The sequence below is a fragment of the Eufriesea mexicana genome, unplaced genomic scaffold, assembly GCF_001483705.2.
Source record: "Eufriesea mexicana isolate 0111107269 unplaced genomic scaffold, ASM148370v2 scaffold2534, whole genome shotgun sequence".
NCBI lineage: Eukaryota > Metazoa > Arthropoda > Insecta > Hymenoptera > Apidae > Eufriesea > Eufriesea mexicana.
Window position 1 is genome coordinate 687,020 of NW_016910610.1, and position 20,020 is coordinate 707,039.

Genomic DNA, 20,020 nt, shown 5'->3' on the forward strand with positions numbered 1-20,020 from the left:
CGATAAAATGCAAGCAAGTAATACCGAAAAAGAAGAAAAATACAAAACTGAAGAAATACGACGAAAGCGAATAAAAACGAATGCAAAAACTGAACAATGCCGATCGTGTCGAAACGACGAATGGTATTTTAAGCACGCGAAATTATTATCCAGCGAGATATAATTCGCAGGAATTTTTTACGCGATAACCGCAAACCCAATTCGAACCTTGCAATTACGATCACAGGCATCAGTGCAATCGCATTGCAATGCCGATTCGAGGTCGTGGAAGAAGCATACACGGTCATGATCGGGAAATAAAGAAATTAGAGGTCGTCTGTGCTGTACGATCGCGTCCTTTTGCGATGTAATAAAATCCCGACACAGTCATAAACGGTTTGCTTTTTACGTTTGCCATTCGCGAAACTAGAGGCGAGACCGCAATTCGCCCCTCGCAATTACGCGGATCGATCCGCGCCATTCGATACTCGGCTATCCTTCTTTCGGCTTTAAAACGCGGCCTGTGTCACGGACGCTCGAGATAATACGGCTCCATTTTGTCTCATTTACGTCGAGACGTTCCGTTCCGTCCCGTCATCAGCTCTGTCGCTAAGGACCTCGCTAGTGTGCCATTTACGCCACTAGAGCGAGCCACCAGAGTACTCGTGCCCCTCCGCCATTTTATACGATCGCTATTCTTTTACGGTACAAGTTCTGAAATCCATATCGACGGATGTGCGTGTTGCGTTGATCATGCTTTCGAACGATACAAAATACCCGACACTATATTAATCCAGTGTAAGGAATAGGGGAATTGAAATTAATTTTTGTGCAATGCTCGTTATAATAGGTGAAATTTCTCATGTATTTAATTAATCTAGATTAGCTATGATGTAATACGTTTGTCTTATTGTTTATATCGTTATAATACATATTATGAATATATTATATGATTAATGTTATTAAAGATTATTGAATTATTGAAATATTCAATGATATTTAATATTATTAAGTAATATAGTATTATTATATTATTTATTATATTATATTGTATTAATATTATATTAATATTTTTATAATTAGTATTATAATTATAATATATCTGTAATATTATATTATATCATTTTGAACTTCGATTATTCATTCTTCATAATTTTCCGAAAACTATTGACAATACTGACAATATTGGTGGGAAAATAAATAAATGTATAAAAGTTTGGAATTTGGTAACTCAGAAAAATTACAATCATCGAAACTTAAATATGCGATATCGAAGACAGAGTTTTCATGAAAAATAATCACAGTTTCACTAATTCGATTATCCAGTTTCCTTGACATTAATTATTTCGATTAATCGAAGTCCTACTACAGTATACTGTCACTGATAACAATTTTGAAGCTTGTATCGGAAAAGAATAGCACTCAACTAATGTCAGGAACTTAAACAAGACGAATACTTTTGTGACTTACTGTATAATCTTACACAGATGGCGCACCGTATTTCAATGCGAGATACGAATTTATAAGATCAATGAATTCTGTGTTGCCATAATATGTTATCACTCATAATAATTTTTGAATTTATGGCAGAAATAAATAGCAAACGACTAATATCAGGAACTTAAACAATACGAATACTTTTGTGTCTTACTGTACATTCTTACACAGATGGCGCATCGTATTTCAACGCAAGACACGAATTTATAAGATCAATGAATTCTGTGTTGCCATAATATGTTATCACTGATAATAATTTTTAAACTTATGGCAGAAATGAACATCAACCGAATAATATCAGGAAAAATACGAATACTTTTGTGGCTTACTGTACCACCTTACAAGGATGAACGTACTGTGTTCTAACCTGAAATACGAATTCACAAGATAGGTGCACTCTGTGAGACAAAATATCGTTTTATCGTTTGTGATTGGCGTTAAAGCTGTATCAGACTATAGCGCATAAAATGTCCGCCTCTTTAACACTTTGATGAGATGCTTTTGCTCGAAAGGATTCATCTTTGCCGAGCTCATCTTAAAGAGAGAACGTTTATGGATATAATTTGATTCTGACGTAGTATCGTTCTAATGATCCACTTCCCTTATTATGTACAACGTTTTTATCATTACCTATATGAAAGTACACGCTGTGCGTTAACGAGTTTGACCACATTGTCATTGCCCATTATTATCTAAAATGGCTCGTTAAAGTAGACATGTGCCTTCTTTTTCGCTTTACATATTACTTTCAGCTTGATTCAGTGTAAAAGTTTATGCCTTGGATTTTATGTAATTGCCTCTTGCATATTTATTCCATCATTGAAGCTGACAAAATACATATGTACATTAGATATATTACCTTGGGAAAATAAAATTAATTATTGGTGCAGATGAATGTATTACGATCATTTGTAATAGAATATGAATGTTTTGTTTATGTTAGTATATAATAAAATGAATTAAATAGGTAACGATAATAAATAAAATAATTAAATAAATAACGAGGGAGTTGCAATTGTCAAAGTGTTAAACTGAACGGAAATTTCAGTTTTGTATCGGAATAGATTTATTCGTAAATTTATTCTGAATAAATCTCTTAATCTGTGTTTGATATAAAATTTTGATATTTAAAATTTTAATATTTCAAATGCCGATATTTAACGTTCTATAGGTACAGAACGGGTAACACTGTGGTATTTGATAAATACGAAGGATTTTTGACATCTGTAATGTTAAATATGGAAATTTGGAAATTTAGGTATAAACAATTTAATAGTTTATATCGAAACATATTTTCCTACTGGAAATATCACTAACAACGCACCTAATTCGCGATTTGTGTAATATTATCTCATGCAAAGGTTTATTTATATACGAGTTTGATATAAATAAGAATTAAATTTATTTACAGAGTGAAAAAATAATTTTAGTTATTAATATTATAACGCAAAATAATATTTGAATTTTATTGACGCGAGATAATACTTAAAAATGGAATTCGATTTTATTTTGTGCAATTTTCGCATTATAGATTAAGTATTAAATGCCATTACATATTATTATTCATAAATGTTTGGACATTTGTGGACGAAAGATTTAAAAGCTATTAAAAACATACCTTGAAAGACAAACTGTAATAAATCATATATTTAATATTATAACAAAAATTTACAATCACTGCTGCAATTAATTTTGGGATTATTAATGATTTCATAAATCACATTCAGTCATTTGATCATTTTCCAAAAGCTTCTCGTTTAATTCATACCTAGGTATTTCCAATAGACATTAAATCAAAAAATCACAGAAGCCAACGCATAATTGTTAAATCATTACTCTCCTATTATTAATATAAGTTCATAAATAAAAATTTCAAGCAAATTAATCATTTTCCTAATAATCTAATTAACTTCGTACAGGACCAACAAATGTTCTCGCACTTATGATCAAACTCGAACATAAATAAATTTAACTAAAGGAAACGTATTTTAAAAGACACAGAATTAACATTTTGATACACACTTGTACAACTATATTACGTAATTTGTACAGTGAGTATAAAGAATATTGGCACACTATATTACATAGAAAATTCACCTAACCACAAGATTCTGATTTGAATTAATTTAATTTGAACGAAACTCTATAAGCACATATATCATAACAGATTACACATAAAATATAGATTATTTTCGAATATCACTCTAATGAAATCAGCAATTGAATCTTCACTACTCGTTTCAATTTTAAAAATAATTTTGCAATACTACAAAATTTTTATTTAATTTTAAATACATATATATCACAACAGACTACACATACAACATATTTTATTTTGAAATATCACTCTAATGAAATCAGCAATTGAATCTTCAGTACTCGTTTCAATTTTAAAAATAATTTTACAATACTACAAGATTTTTATTTAATTTTAAATACATATATATCACAACAGACTACACATACAACATATTTTATTTTGAAATATCACTCTAATGAAATCAGCAATTTAATCTTCAGTACTCGTTTTAATTTTAAAAATAATTGTATAATACCACAAGATCTTTATTTAATTTTAAATACAAAGAGAATTTAATTTAATTGTAAATGCAAAGAGATTTTAATTTAATTTTAAATACAACAAAAATTTTAATTTTCAATGCTCTATAACTTAATTCTGAAAAAAATTCCGAAAGGAAATTATAATCGGAATATGAATAAACACTGAAATTTTAAAAGTCTATTTAACTGCCATAAAATGATAGCTCCACGCAGAACTCATCGTTCTGCGTATGCACACAAACTTCGATTAAGATCGAAACTTTTTGATTACACGAATTTCCTTGTAACACAGCGTGCTGATGCTTTATTTGCCCACGGTCCGCAAAATAGTATCGATTGAAACCGATAAATAAATGAGAGTTAACGCGTTTCTTCCCACGCGTGCACAGACAAAACATTTCGCGCAACGAAACTTAACGACCGTTGAAAAAATCGTCGAGCACTGCCAAGATAAACACCGATACCCAGAATCGTTGCAAACGTAAAAAGAAACCACACGATTATCGCGAAACGAATTAACGAACAAGGTACACACGCAGGTTAGCAAAAGTGTGGCCATTTTGTTCCACCGTATAATTTCCAACGGGATCACCGACGGTTCCAGCCAAGAAAAAAGAAAAAAAAGGGAAAAAAGCGAAAAAACAGACGTTCAGACCGGGCACATTGAAACCGTCGTTTCATTCTAACGGCGCAAACAAAAATCTGTTAGAGTCGCAGCGAAACGATTGGAACAATTTTGCTGGTTGAATGGCGGCGATTGACGAGCATCGGCGTGCCGCTATGTGATCAGAACCGCAGCAACCAGCAATACATCTTGCAATAGCGATCGTGTTAACCTGCCGCAAACATCATACGCTTGCATGGCATCGGAACGATCGCGCGTCACCCGGCCAATATATATTTGCAAATTGTCGTTCATACGAGAAACGTGACGCGCGAAATGGCCCGAAATTATCGATTGCCACCTGCACGTTTCGCCCGCATCCGTTTTCAATTTGCCGCGTAGACCGCGATAAATAACGAACGAAAGGATAGAACGTACACTGGTAGTTCCGAGCATCGCCGCCGCCGACGCCAGCGCCGTTATGTAAGCGAAACCGCCGGGCCAATTTCGCGAGGCCGAGTCGTGCGACGTGTTTCTCTCGCGTCGACTACACGCTTTCGCGAACGTTTCACCGGACATTTTGCCAGTGATTTCATCGAAGATTTCAAAGTGGTTGAAGATGTTCCACGATGTGGCCAAGGGTTACGTAAAACGTGTTTTGATCGTTCAGTGAAAATTCTGTTGAGTAATAAAATAAACGCTGTAAAGTGGCTGATTTAACGAATTGGGGTAGGTTAGGAGAAATTTGTTTTCTAGATTTTATTCGTGGATGTTATATTTTGAAGGATTTGATCGATGGGTGATGTAAAGATACTGTTACGACATGAATTTACGGTGATTTAAGGTTATGTTATTGTATACCGAGGGATTTTTAAGTATTTAGAAGCATATTATTAATGAACATTAGGACAAACCCGATTTAGGGTTCTTTTACTGTCTATAGCAAAATTAATTGTTAAATGAATTAATTACTTAAAAATTACTCGATTATTCTAAAGTTTACCAGTATGTTATGCTGATTTAATAACTATACATTAGCGAGCACTAAAAACTATCAGATTTAAGGTTATTTTACTATAGTGAAATTAATTATTAAATGAATAAATTTTATTCTAAAACGTTATTCCTTTTTGTTTTTTTGGTTTTTTAAGTTATGACTGCGATGAAATTGAGTACTTGTGATGTTTTTCGAGAATTTATTTGATTTGGAATTTTTTCTTTTTTAACAATTATTATTGTTTCCGTTTATGTAATTTGTTAAATTGGCCACCATACCTCGTTTGAAAGAAGTTGTATATATAACTAATAAAACGTGGTTACATATATTAAGTGATTTTTGAAAACTGAAGGAAAGCGAATTGTATGTAGAGCTACCACTGCTTGACTAATAAAAGGACGTAGGTAAATAAATGACGAAAATTTTCGTGTCAAGATATAAGACTCCCAGATTTACGATGTTTAAAAAACATCGCAGATTTGTTATTAACTTACTTCAAAAAGTAACGAATTATTATATTATTTTATAGCAATAAAAATTACTGGACAGTTACGTAGGACTTCCAAAATATTTTATTGCGAATTATTACGTTTATTTTATTATTGATACACATTAACAATATTATTATTAACTCGTGCACTTAGACGTATGGACCATCGATACATCAGCATCGGTGGTGCAAATGGGGAGGGGATGATTCTACCTGAAAAAATAAATCGAAAATGAAGAATAAAATTTTTTCATTCGGAGCTTCGTTGTGGAGAAAATCGACTTTGAATATGTACCTAGAACGCGTGCACTTAGCTATGGCTTATGTTAGATGAATGGACTGTAAGTATACCAGCGTACTCGGTGGATATTCAAAGTCGATTTTCACGACCACGAAGCTCCGAATGAGAAAATTTTATTCTTTATTTTCGATTTGTTTTTTCACGTAGTATCGCCCCTTTCTCGATTGTACCACATGTATCGATGATTTATTCATCTAAGCTTGAGCTAGATGCGCGCGTACTCGGTGGATATCGAAACTCGATTTTCTCGTCAACGAAGCTTCAAATCCAAAAATTTTATTCTTTATTTTCGATTTATTTTTCACGTAGAATCACCCCCTCCTCGGTTGTACCACCGATGCTGATGTATCGATGATTTATCCACCTAAGCCAGAGCTAAGTACACTCGTACTCGGTGAATATTGAAACTCGATTTCCTCGTCAACGAAGCTCCGAATGAAAAAATTTTATTCTTTATTTTCGATTTGCTTTTTCGTGTAAAATCACCTGCTACCGATTGTGCTACCTTTACTGGGACACCCTGTATATTCCGCGTTGAATAGAAGCTTACTATGTCCTCGGATATAAACAAACGTCATCTGTCTCCCACCTACAAACGATATAGCATAATTTCCTTTCTAATTACACAAAATTCGTCTAAATATTAGAAACGAATATTATAAAAAATCAAAAAATACCCAGAATTTTTGTCTCGGGTACTTACAGCAGTATCTCGAGCGAAACAAAGATGGCGTCTCTAATTCTAACATCGTAGCAAATTGCACTTGCATCATCATGCTCAACAAACACTCGCGACCATTTTTCATCGTTGATTGTTCGCCATTTAAAAAGTCGCGACAGATTCCTCAGCACGATATTTGCACGCGAGAGTGGAGAACTCTGTCGGACGTAATTACGAGATCAATCGTTTCGATTGAACGTTGGCGGTTGTCCTCGAAATGGTCCATTGGCTGGCCATGGGGAGAAAAGGAAAAAAGAAATGATTACGCGGCATTGAGCAGACCGACATGCTTTGTACGCGTGTTCATTAATTTTATTCTTCGCTGTGATGGCCCCTTTACCGACTTTTCCATCTTCGTCCGATTTTTATGCTGTCATCGCCCTTCTCCTTATCCGTGTTCGATGGCCATTACGATACCAGATTTATCGCCTACAATCTCCACCTCTTTGTCGTTTTCAAACGTTTTTAAACGCTTTGGAACATCGGAAATTCAGTGAATTGGCAGTATCTGTGTTATCCTGTTGAATAGTTCAGTGAAATTGGAGTTTTATCGGATTACAATGCAGCTGATATACACGTGTAACTAATTAGCTATCCGACTTACTTTGCTTATCAATAGTGCATCGATTGGAATTATGCATGATTCCTCACATATGAGAAATTTGATACGGGATCATTGTATATCTGTAATACTGATCGAAGTTATCATTTTCGGAACAAGGATTAATTAACGTCGTTATTATAGGTTAGGTATTGATGTCTTCGTCAATTTTTCCTATGGTTTGGGTAAAAACGTGAGTCAAGTTTGTAATCGAGTTTAAATTATATTCGAAGACTTACCGTTTCATGGATTTATATTTATTTTGTTAAAAATGGCGTGTATTAAATATACGACTATGATTTGTGAGATTAGTTTGTTTAATTAATTTAATTTCTTTAACGCTAGAACTACCGATCTTTAATGGGCACCTAACTATAACGTGCACAGATTATAGTAATTTTCGGCGGTACGATGAATATGAGTAAATATATTGATTACAGTTCTTTCTTAATATGAGTTGTTACCAATTTTATTCTTAAAGCAGGTTTATGTGTTCGGTGATTGCAAAAAGAAAAATTCTGGGGCCAGTCATTTTGACTGGGTTGGTAGTTCTAGTGTTAATCAGTTTCGTTCGTTTTTTCGGTAATTAATAGTTAAATGACGTTTCGTAGAAAAGTGAGTTTATACTTATTTTACCTATTAAGTGTTTTATGAATTGAATTTTTATCTGCAGCCATGTTTATGCGTGTATATAACGTATTACAACACAGATGGCGTTACTCGACGTATAAATTTAGTGAATAACTTTCGATTTAACTTTGCGCAGACATCCTTATTGAACTCGTGAACTTTAAATTCATTTAACTTTAAACAAGTTTATTAAAACTTACCCACTTTCCATGGAAGTTAAACTTTGCTGTATTTTGAAAAAATTAAACCGTGGAGTCTTGCAAAATGTGACGTTTCCTTGTAACCAAGTATTACGCGTTTATACCTCGCATCTTTGCAGTAGATATCACGGATTGAAACTTTGTATTAAAGTTTCTTCATTTTGGTATATTCTTCGCAAAAAAGTTCAGTTGGAAGATTACTTCGAATTCTTAATTATTACGTTAATTATATGAAATAGTAGTTATCAGAAACTTTTCACCGACATTTATTAACTTATAAATTTGCTGTCGAAAAATTTATTTACAAAACTAGAATTATCCCATGTGCCTGTAATATACAGTTATTTATGTCAGGATAAAGAAGTGTATTTTTTATTTGTTGAAAAAAATTCTGTTGTTTTTTTCATAAAAATTGTATCTGTTCAAAATAATTGAAAATGAGAAAAAGAATTTAAATTGGGAATATTATCTACTTCATGACTGAAAAAAAATTTCATAAAAATTGTATTCGTTAAAAATAATTGAAAATGAGAAAAAAAAATTAAATTGGGAATATTATCTTTTTCATTACTGGAAAAAAAGGCATAGAAATAGTATTCGTTAAAAATAGTTGAAAATAAGAAAAAAAATTTAAATTGGGATTATTTTTTTCATTATATAAAAAAAGTTTCATGAAAATTATATCCGTTAAAAATAATTGAAAATGAGAAAAAGAATTTAAATTGGGAATATTCGGAATCAAAACCTACCACGTTGTAAAACCGAAAGCTCGAGAAGGGAAGGACAGAACTCGCGGCACGTAACTAGGCGAAATTAGTTGAACGCGATGCAAAACGAGCGAGGAAACGTGGGACAAATTTTTTAGCTAGGGTCCACGATGGAATGGACCGGACAAGAAAGGAACTCGCGTTCTCGTGCGGTTAACAACCGCAGAATTTAAACGGCCACGCGGTTGCACGTTTCTTCGTCTTCTATTTCCGCAATCGGGATGCTAAATTTATCGCGTGGGCACCGTCGCAGCCATTCGGTTGAAATTCATCGCCAAACTAATCTTTATCGCTCCACGCGTGATCACCGCTATAATTTTCAAAGGAATTCCACGATCTTGCGTTCTTTATGTCTACCTAAACGAATCGGTACTTTGCCAAAGTGAGTTTGAGAGATTGCGATCGTTAACAAACTTCAAACGGAAGCATAAAGATCGAAAGGATAAGTCAGTGCGAATAAATCGGTTTGTTATCGACTTTAGGTAAAATAGAGTTTCACATTGTTGTTTGGAGAATCGTACGCCAGATGGAGCGTGTAACACAAATTTAAAACTGATTGGAAATGTTGACAAACAAATTCTCAGCGAGATGTATACTCACCATAATTATTATTCCAAAATTATTCGATTATTAATTTAGCGCTATTTTTGCAGAAAGATGAACAAATTTTGTTTAAATACGAACGAAATTAAAAATTTATCATCTGCTAGAAACATTATCTGAAAACTGTTTTATTAACGAATAACAAAGTCGATGCATCGAAAAAAATTATCACATTATTACTATTGCTTGTTTAAATATCGTTTGATATTTGATTTATTTTCCTAAGTCGTATGCAAATATAATTCGTTGACTACGTTTGTCTAGTAGTAAAATACATCGACATTGTCACCTTGTATAAAATGTGAATTAACGATTCGAAAAACATCGATCTTTTCGTGAAAACGAAAATTTGATATAATAAAAATTGAAATTGGATTGCAATTGAAAAGTTTTTGGACAATCAGACTGTTTTTGTTAAAATCAACGAGAAACGAGAATTGTCGAATGAATAGAAAACCGTTATGTCGGTTGGAAATATTCATCGTGTGCTTCTTGCTTGAATAGGTCAATGATTGTCCTTTTCTACACTTCTCAAGGCAAACGGATATAAATGTTTCTTCTCCTTCTTAAAATAGAATAAGTCTCATAAGAACGCTTTAATTATAGTTTCCAATTTTATCCAGCTGCGATATACTGCCAATTCTATAACCGAATAATCAACGCAATTTTCAATCCAATTACTCACGAATTAAATTTCCGTTCTACGAAACAGGGATACGACGGAATAATTAAACACTTCCACGCAAGTGCATAATAATAATTACGAACACGTGATTCATCAAGCTTACATGTATATCAACCCTGCCGCATGCAACGTTACGTTGATAAGTATTTAATATTCTTACTTTAATTATTAACTGCATCTACGTTTAATATGTGATGTAATAGCGCTATATCGTTATAAATATTAATCCCATTATTACCGCCGCTAATATTATCGCTGCATCTTTATTATTACTCCGTTATATGTCGTCACACTTATAGGTATAATCGATGATCAAATTTCCTCTACGCCACAAGTCACGCAGTGTATAGTGACATAAACGAATGTAGTACATTGCGATCGTTTCTGTCGCGCATTGGATATCAGAGACTTTCCTGCTATTCAAAACACGTAATTCAATTTGAGCCGTGGTAATCGCGTTTGTGGGTTGATTAACAGAACCCTTAGCCATTAATCGCGCTCGCAGTAATTACGTTAGGTACCGATACCCTCGAAGGCTTTTCTCTGTTCAGGCACTAATAATCGTCGTAAATTTATCGAGCCCTCAATACCGACGGCGTTTCGTTACAAGGTATAGAATTTATAGCATCAGGAAATCATCTTGGTCGATATTTCGCGAACGGATCGTAACCACTCGTTCGGGCGGACACGATTACCATCTGTGTCGGTCACTGATCGGTTACGGTCGGTTACCGATTACCGACGTGAAAGGTCGTACAAAGTCCAGTCGTTCTCCACGTTCGATTTCTATTCGCTGGCGCTTTTTACCATTTCCGGACTTTGTTACACTTTGTTACACTCGTTTCCTAATCGTGACTACCTTCGTCCAGAGAACGCGTAAAAAAATCGAAGTGAAGGAGCTGGCTGTCTTGTAGTCCTATAAATCATCGGATGTTGTAGACCCGCGAGCGAGAGAGATGAACTCTTAAAAGTGTAAGTAGGTAAGAGTGAGAAAGAGTAAGCCTGTGTGGTGTATGCAGCGCGAAAGTGTATAAGCTGGTGTACGGTGAATGATGTGCCACGTAAATACAGCCGATGATCAAGCAAACAATCTATACATATATATATATAAATATGAATATAAATACAAATATAAATATTATATATATATATTATTATAAATGTTACGAGAGATTAAGCAAATTATGAATTATTATCAGTTGACACGTCGTGCCGGTGCGCTCATTCGACGATTCGAGCGACAATGTAAAAACTGTTTACGAGTGAATGGCGAATAAAATATACGATAACGAACAAGCTTGTTTTATAACCTACCACCTGGCGAGTCTGTCGTTAACCTAGATGATTAATTACCGGGTTAAATGTTACGTCGATAATTATTCTCAATTAATTCCTGTTTTGTTTTTAATTTTGAAAAGTTACAATAAATATTCGTTAATGGCAATAAATAGCAACGGATGTAATCTGTGTAATCTGTAATCTGTAATTTCCTTTTGTACAATTTATTTAAATTTTATTTGCAGAACAGATGTCATTTAAAATTCTTTTTATTTATTTCGAATTTATTTAAATAATTTTTCGGTGACAAATATAATAAATGCAATTAGCTCGCACGCCGGATAGTGTTTCGTATATTAATTTACGTACTCGTATTAACGATGAATATTCGATACTACTTTTTCATGCCACGAATGGTTGCATCGTTAAATTTAAAAAATAAATAAATAAACTCATCGGGTGATATTTTTTAAAATAATCATATACACTCAGGTGTATCAGATTATACATTTTTTTTATTCTTAATGATAAAATATTCACAAATACATGAATTAAGCTAGTATATTCAATAATTATACAATAAAACAAATTTGTAATAACTCCATGTACATATGGCTCGAATAGAATTAATCATGGTAAGTACCTGATTTCTTCTCCAAGATACCAGTCTGCGAACGTATATATTTATAGGTGAAATTATTATTCATATGTAGGTGAAAAAGTTGTAAGACACAATGTTTCGCTTCCGGTACAAACATCCTGAATTTACCAGAAAGGGTAGGAATAAAGACATTCGACCTTTACATTAACACTTGTATTTTCGGTATTCATATTAACGTAACAATTTTTCTGTTCGATCGATTATAGAATTTTGATCTGCACGATAAGAAGATGAGAAAAAGGAAATAGTACGAACAATCGATGACTACAACAATCGTTGCATGAATCACGTATACATATGTAAGACCATATATGTAAAAGCAACGAATACGGTGTTTAATAATGTGGAATATAGACAAGTGAAGGTGCACCGAAGGATGTGAATATTACAAATGTAATCTCTGGTGCCAAACAATTAACATTCAGTTTTCAGTACTTGCAACGAATCCGACTAGAAATACGGAAAACGTTTCACGAGAGCTGTAAAACGACAAATATTTGAACATTAAGCCCCGTTTCCACGACATCCAATAAGCTTTCGCGAAACATTCTCGTACTTTATTCACGCGATAATGCACATGCATCGTCACGAGTTACAAACTTGCGGATTTTCACTGACCTAACCTCGAAAATCAATCTACTTTTAGTAAAGAATATAAAATACAGGTGTGTAACATTCGTATTGCGATTTGAAAGAAAACGTATAACAACAACTTCCTACGTTGTAATAAATATAGTTCATGCAGAGGTATCCTTGGAGACCAGGAACATCTCCACGAGTTTGATCAGGTTCTCGATTCCCTCTAAATAATTTAGATCCAAAGTATTCTGATCCTCCGCTGGGAAGACATGCGTGAAGTCGATCATGTTAATTCTAACCCAGTTCTGCTTTTCATCCGTGGTGCTTGTGAGCTCGTTGAGTAAATCATCGTAGCTTTCTCTCATTCTGATAATGTCGTCATCAAAACTGCACGAATGCATACTGCAGAGTCGGTCCACTCTAAAGTCCGGACTACACGATCCGCTTCTGTTCAGAGTCTTTTGCTTTCCTGACGAATCATACTCGCTGCTGCTCAAACTGATGCTTCTCTTTACAAAGTGTACCCTCTCCGTTGTCCGGTTCCTAGTTGTTTCGACCGTGCTCGAAACTGAATTACTCGTCGCGTCATTCGTGTGTTTGAACACATTCGATGTGATTTCATGACTATTTGTGGAGGAAAATGACTTGGATACATGGCTGGGTAATTTACCGGCGTTCACGTTATTTAGACGGTGATAGTACCGCAATCTTTTCGCATCGTATGCCACCAATAGGGAACTAGAATAAAAGCGGAACAACCGCTGGATACGAAAGAATAGTAAGATCTTCCACAAGAAAGAGAGCAGCATCACAATCAATTGACGACAGGGCGGTCTTTCTGGACTTATATTCAGGAAGATTTTCAGCGCTGCGCAGGAAAGAAAAGGCACTATTTGGAATAGTTTGAATTTAAAGAGTGAATTGTTTAAAGTGTTCTGGAAGTGGTTTCCAGCGTTTCGTTAGAATCGTTCCGCACACGACCCAATAGTGATATGTATATCACTTATACAACTATACATACGTAACTAATGAAACATTAAAAAAACATTTGAATTATAACAACAAGGATAGCTCGTAAATTCATGATACTGTGTATGTGCCCTATAAAGTAATTGAAGTTAATAATATACCTTCCACAACACCCTTAGCATCAAGAGTCTTTCCATAATGTTTGCCAAACTGTTTTAATTGCCCGGAAGAGACGCAATATACTTGAAAGCCGGTTATACAGAATCCATAAGTGCGTTTAGATTCGGCGTACTTTAATTCTTCCGTTGCCTTTTTCTCTGGCGTCGCTAAAGGATCCCACGTTCGTCTACCTATTTTTATATCCATCACGCATGGTTCCGCCATACCATCGGTAATATCTTTCAGCGTAAGGAATGTTACTCCTAATATTTTACGGAAACGATTAATCATATTATGTTAAACTGTACGATACCGTGAATTTTCAGCAATTAAGTGTAGATAGAGAATCTTGGGGCAAATTCTTTAATAATTCGTAATACATGCATGGTAAATCAACAACATACTAAGCATCGAATTTATATCGTTAGAACCACAATCCATCTTCTATAATTACGCAGGATAGAGTCCATCCGAAGCAAAAATCTATTTATTTTCTTTACCGTTAAAGATGAAAAAAAAAAATTGCGATGAGCTGTTATTAGAAAAAAAATAAATAAATAAATAAATTAAACAAATTCTCGCGAATGAATAAAATCACTAGCATTCTATAAGGGAATGGTGTGATAGTAATATTCGTATCTTTCTTTAAAAGGAAGCACGATAACGATGAAAATGAAATGTTCATCAAAGATTCTTTGTATCCTTCTAATACATTAGCGATACTAATTGTGATAGAAAAAAGAAAAAAGAAAAAAACTGGCGAAAATCTGTTAGGGAATTATTCGACTTTTATCTTTAAAATGATTACAAGATTTTTACACATACTGCGATATAATTACGAACACAAAAGACGTACGAAAAAATGGAAAGGGAATAAAAATATATATGTATAAAAGACTGAATTATAGAGAAGTTAAAAATTCGATACTTTTGATATCTTACGTCTGCCAAAAATTTGCAGCTCTGTTGTCCCGTAATATCGTGGAACATAATTCTTCAATTGTAACAGAACAGGATCTTGGGATATTTGTAAATTTTCATAAAACGAGATTTCCCTTTTCCCAAGCAATGGTTTAACAACAGGTTTAAATACACGACCGTCCGACCTACGTAACATACCTACAACATTTATTAACATTTTCATTTCCTCGATCTTTACAAGATAAATATTAAGTAATTATTGTTTTCCTACAAATAAAAGTAAAACAGATATTATAATAAATATTAAATATAAATTCACAAATACTTAATCAGGGAGGTATAATAATAAATGCTGCTATAAGCATAAAATCGATACTGCATTACAGTCAACGATATTTATCTACCCTGTTTATCAGAACTGTTTCCTCTATCACTTCCGAAGAAATTTTAATTGCAAAATATTTCATCAGATTAGATTTTCAAGCATTCCAGGAAAATAGATAACGCTTTCCTTATTTTTCATGTATTTACAAAGGTTGTTATCATTTGTAGATTAAAAAAGTGTATTTTACAACTTATGAAAGAATTTTGATAAGCAAGCAGACAGATCAAACAGGAAACTCGTGAAAATAATTAAAATAGTTAAAATTCAATAAATAAATATTCGTCATTTTTCTCCCCCTCTTCATTAAAATCTCGATTAAGTTTTGTAGAATCTATATTTGCATAATATCGTCCCCTATCTCCCTAATTGTAGGAAAACTACCATACAGGTAACTTAAACTTATGACCAAACTTTTAAACACGTATAAAAGAGAAATACCACGAAACAAACTACGTTTATTTTTACATTTATCAGTTCGAGGTAACTCAAAGTCGAACCGAAATTATATTTCTAACGTGAAAGAAAGAAAAGGTTAACATTTTGGAAAATAAAGTGGAGAAAAAGCTGCTCGTGAAAGAAATGGAAATTGTTCGTTTAGAAATGTAAGAAGCAATAGGTGTGGTGCCGTTAGATTGTTTGCATAAAATTACCAAATCATTGCGACGGTTGAGTAAAACTGCTTTCTCAGTATTTCATCTTCCGCTGCGTTTAATTCGATCAGATGCTTACCAATCGTCTGCCGTTCGATGTCTAACGGCGGATGTCCGGCTACCCGAGATTCCAATGGACTTATTCCAACAGGAAGTCCATGGCCGGATGGAATTTCAGCTAACTCCGTGTTCGAAAGCTTATCAAGATGGCACAAAGTTTTATCGGCCTGCGAGTCTAAGGTCGTCATCGTTATTGCACTGAGTGGTACGCAGTAATTACTTCTGCAATTAAAGAGTTGCACGGTTCGCAAAGATCTTATCTTCGCTGCAAAATCCACCTCAGCCACCAGCGGTTAGTCATCGAAGCTTATTCTAATTATCTTCGGCTGTCTTACTTCCGTCTATAAATACAAATTTCAGTTGATGAGGAAGCTCAACACACCAGGTAGATGTATTGCATATACTTATAGATTACGATAGTATTAAACTAGTTGAATGATTTTATGCGTGATCCCCTCCAAAAGATTTTCTAAACATGAATAAAACGTTTAAATATATTTATCTGAGCACAGTATTTTGCAATTCGGTGTAATGTACGCTGTTGAAATGAAATAGAACACGAATAAAATTCAAATTTTCTATACAGAAATTTTGAACTTTCTTGCATGCTTTGTAATTATAAATTAGGCATGTGAATTATCTCAAAAAGTTACATCAAAATAATGTATCATTTTCATTTTTTAAAAATGACACTTTTCGTGTCCAAGTTCAACATTGGCATTGATAATTGAACGTAATCTGTACGGAAAGTAATAATGATAATAGATTTTCATATAAAAAGTATATTAACGTATTGCTCAAAAATAGTTTCGAAACGAGAATTTTATTGTACTACAGTATCGATAACTTCATTCTTAAAATAGACGTTACCTTTGATTATTCTTTCTCACTCGAAAATCCACAATTAAAAATTTTACATTATTCGTATCACAGGTAAATTCACATCACACTGAATAATATATAGGTGTAGTCTCTCGATGCTCTTTCAAATGATCGAAAACCAAAATAAGTTAGAACAAACATTTCGCGCGACACTTAAAACAGCGTATTTAAGGTACTCGTCTACATCGGTAGAGGGCAGAATGTGCTTGCGAAAAGTGAATGTTCTAAACTCGCGCTTTTACCAACAAATCGTGATATTCGTTCGTCTTTTGAAACTGCAATATTAGTAAAGACAGTATTTGTATAATTAAATTGGAATTGAATAACTTTCTACCTGATTAACTACATCTACAAGGTACTAACACGTACATTTAATAATTTATACCAGGAAACTCATAACATTTTAGGAATCGACATTTTGAGCATACGAAAGAATCATAAAATACAACTCATATAAAGCATACGTACATTTATTGGAAATAACAGGAGAATAATTTATTAGCCACTCTTCTTTTACAATTGTTATATCTATGACATTTTACATGCCTATATATTATTATAACCTATACAATAACCAGTCCACAACACAATACAGTGTATTCGAGTACGTAACACTTTCACGTAGACAATTTCGAATCCGTCCGTATATTAGGCGGAACAAAGATTAAATTCACGAATTTAAACTTCACATAATTATAAACGAACATACGTCCTTCCACTAGACGTTTTTCTACTTTTCTATTACTGCTTTTTTCGTCACAGTATGAAGATTCTTCTAGCTTCCACCAGAGGGCTATTGTTTTCATGAAATGAAAATCGTTCCCGCCACATTCTTAGAGTTTTATATTTGTCAGTTCGTTGGCTGAAATCATACATTCCCACAGTAGTTTTCCACGTGCTTTATTTCTTTATTTTATCAAATTATATCATAACCCAAACATTTTGTTTAAAATTCAGTATTCGCATGATAATATCGTAGTACGTGCGATATTCTACATCACCTCTTCGATGTAAACATAAATGGCATTGTAAATGCGAAACGACGTGCAAAGTAACAAAAAATATAGTGTAGTTTGATAATATTTGAAAATTTATGAATATTTCTGTTGAATTCATTAGTATTAAAGAAGTCAAGTATTAAAACAGGTAAGCTTCAAAATAGTCAATAATAACAGCTTTTTGAAGAAAATATAAAAATGCAATAATTTATAAAAATATACAAATTTATTTAACATATTTTCTTATATATATATTAGTCTTATTACATTTATAATGAAAAATAGGTTTTATTTAATTTTATTTATAACAATCAAAATTTTTTAAATATTTTGTCATATAACATAATTGTATAAAAGATATATTTATAACAGTAAATTACATATAGACTTCACAACAGTTACACGTTCGTTCTTTAAGCTGTCCATTTCAAACATCTCGTGTCAAGATGAGTACCTAAGCATTTCATACTACAATATCTAGCTCCACAAGGAATACATGTATAATTACTAGGAAAACCACAAACTGCACAAAACTGTCGTTCAGGGAATCGAGATGGTTGTGCTTGAGCAGATGCATAATTAGGAGGATTTGGATTAATGTTAAGATCTTCCTCTACTAACTGAGGAAAACTCTTACGAAACCGTTGTTTATAATATTCTGCTGATCTAGTCTTCTTTCTTCTACCACCTCTGTTATCTAAAGTCTCCTGAAATTTTGGTACTTTCTTGCTCATTACTGTAACAGTATATTTATAAAATGTTATAAATCATTATGTTACAAATATAGTAGTAATTTAAATATAGTATATTTAAATTATTGAATTGCAGAAGGTATTTGTATACCTAAATCAGCATGTGGGTCATCATGAAAATTATCTTGTTCTAAAGCTTCCAATGCCTTCTTCTGTCTGCGCTTACGAGCAGCTTCATCGAGCATTCTTTTCTGATATGCATCTTTTATTCTACCAGATTCTCGAGCAGCCATGTTTGATTATTTTATGATAAATCACACTGTTTCCTACTATATTATAAGGAAAATATATTTTGATTGTTATTTATATTCCTTTTTCTGCTAAAGGAAATGATATTTGATCCATAAGGTCATCTACTTTTGTTTGTAAGGTGTCTAAGATATCAGCGGAGATAAACAAATGCCTTTCATCCAGATCTTGAATAATAAATTTTCTTCCCAAAGCAAAAGTCTCGTCTAGATGTAAAAGGAATTGCTTCATTGCTGCATCACTATAAATATAAAAAATAATTTTCTTCAACATTTGTAACTTTATTACAGTTATCTACATAAAATGTCTAAACGAAAACTTTCTCTCGAGGAAAAACGTATGAGATTACTTTACATATTTTATGAAAAAAGAGAGTTTTTTACCTTAAAAGAATTAGAAAAAATTGCACCTAAAGAAAAAGGCATCGTTGCACAATCAGTAAAAGATGTACTTCAAACATTAGTAGATGATGGATTGGTGAGATCAGAAAAAATTGGTACTGCTGTATATTTTTGGACATTTCCAGGGTATGAACAAAATATATCATTTTATTTTATGTAATACAATATCAAAATACACATAATAACGTAATACGATATGAAAACAATTAATAAATAAATATGTTACACAGAGAAAACATTAATGCAATAGAACAAAGAATATCTGAGGCCTCTAAAAAAATAGTAGAGGCAGAATTTAAACTTCAGAAACTTAAAGAAGCTTGTGAAAAAGAAAAGGTAATAAAAGAATGTTATAAAAATTAACTAATATAAAATTTAATGATACAAAGGTTATGTTTCTTTTCATATTGTATTATTACAACAAATATACAGATAGGGA

General features: G+C 33.0%; 4 protein-coding genes across 6 annotated transcripts in view; 1 reads left to right on the forward strand and 3 right to left on the reverse strand.

Moving 5' to 3' along the window:
- Positions 1-12,535: 12,535 nt before the first annotated feature.
- Positions 12,536-18,057, reverse strand: Ipk2 (Inositol phosphate kinase 2). Of its 2 annotated transcripts, XM_017903795.1 has the most exons (6): positions 17,650-18,057; positions 17,170-17,456; positions 16,319-16,640; positions 15,226-15,402; positions 14,286-14,546; positions 12,536-14,023 (listed from the first exon to the last, which is right to left on the reverse strand). In XM_017903795.1, exons 3-6 carry the CDS (start codon positions 16,485-16,487, stop codon positions 13,314-13,316), a joined length of 1,317 nt encoding a protein of 438 aa, XP_017759284.1. In that variant the 5' UTR covers positions 16,488-16,640; positions 17,170-17,456; positions 17,650-18,057; the 3' UTR covers positions 12,536-13,313. The 2 variants fall into 2 exon arrangements, with proteins under 2 accessions (XP_017759284.1, XP_017759285.1); XM_017903796.1 differs by lacking the exon at positions 17,170-17,456.
- Positions 18,058-18,591: 534 nt separating this feature from the next.
- On the reverse strand, positions 18,592-19,173 carry LOC108550138 (zinc finger HIT domain-containing protein 1). Its single transcript, XM_017903798.1, has 2 exons — positions 19,023-19,173; positions 18,592-18,915 (listed from the first exon to the last, which is right to left on the reverse strand). Exons 1-2 carry the CDS (start codon positions 19,162-19,164, stop codon positions 18,593-18,595), a joined length of 465 nt encoding a protein of 154 aa, XP_017759287.1. The 5' UTR covers positions 19,165-19,173; the 3' UTR covers position 18,592.
- Tfb5 (transcription factor B5) overlaps positions 19,155-20,020 on the reverse strand; it is a 1,411-nt gene continuing 545 nt past the window's right edge. The window contains exons 2-3 of one of the 2 annotated variants that reach the window (XM_017903800.1): positions 19,289-19,421; positions 19,174-19,200 (exon numbers count right to left, since the gene is read on the reverse strand). In XM_017903800.1, the coding sequence (XP_017759289.1) occupies positions 19,198-19,200; positions 19,289-19,421 (136 nt within the window). In that variant the 3' untranslated portion in view covers positions 19,174-19,197. Of the gene's footprint in view, positions 19,422-20,020 lie in introns of both variants that reach the window. The other variant, XM_017903799.1, reaches the window with a different exon arrangement.
- The window catches only part of LOC108550137 (meiotic nuclear division protein 1 homolog), a 989-nt gene continuing 403 nt past the window's right edge, over positions 19,435-20,020 (forward strand). The window contains exons 1-2 of the mRNA XM_017903797.1: positions 19,435-19,707; positions 19,812-19,930. Coding sequence (XP_017759286.1) covers positions 19,484-19,707; positions 19,812-19,930 — 343 coding nt within the window. The 5' untranslated portion in view covers positions 19,435-19,483. The remainder of the gene's footprint in view (positions 19,708-19,811; positions 19,931-20,020) is intronic.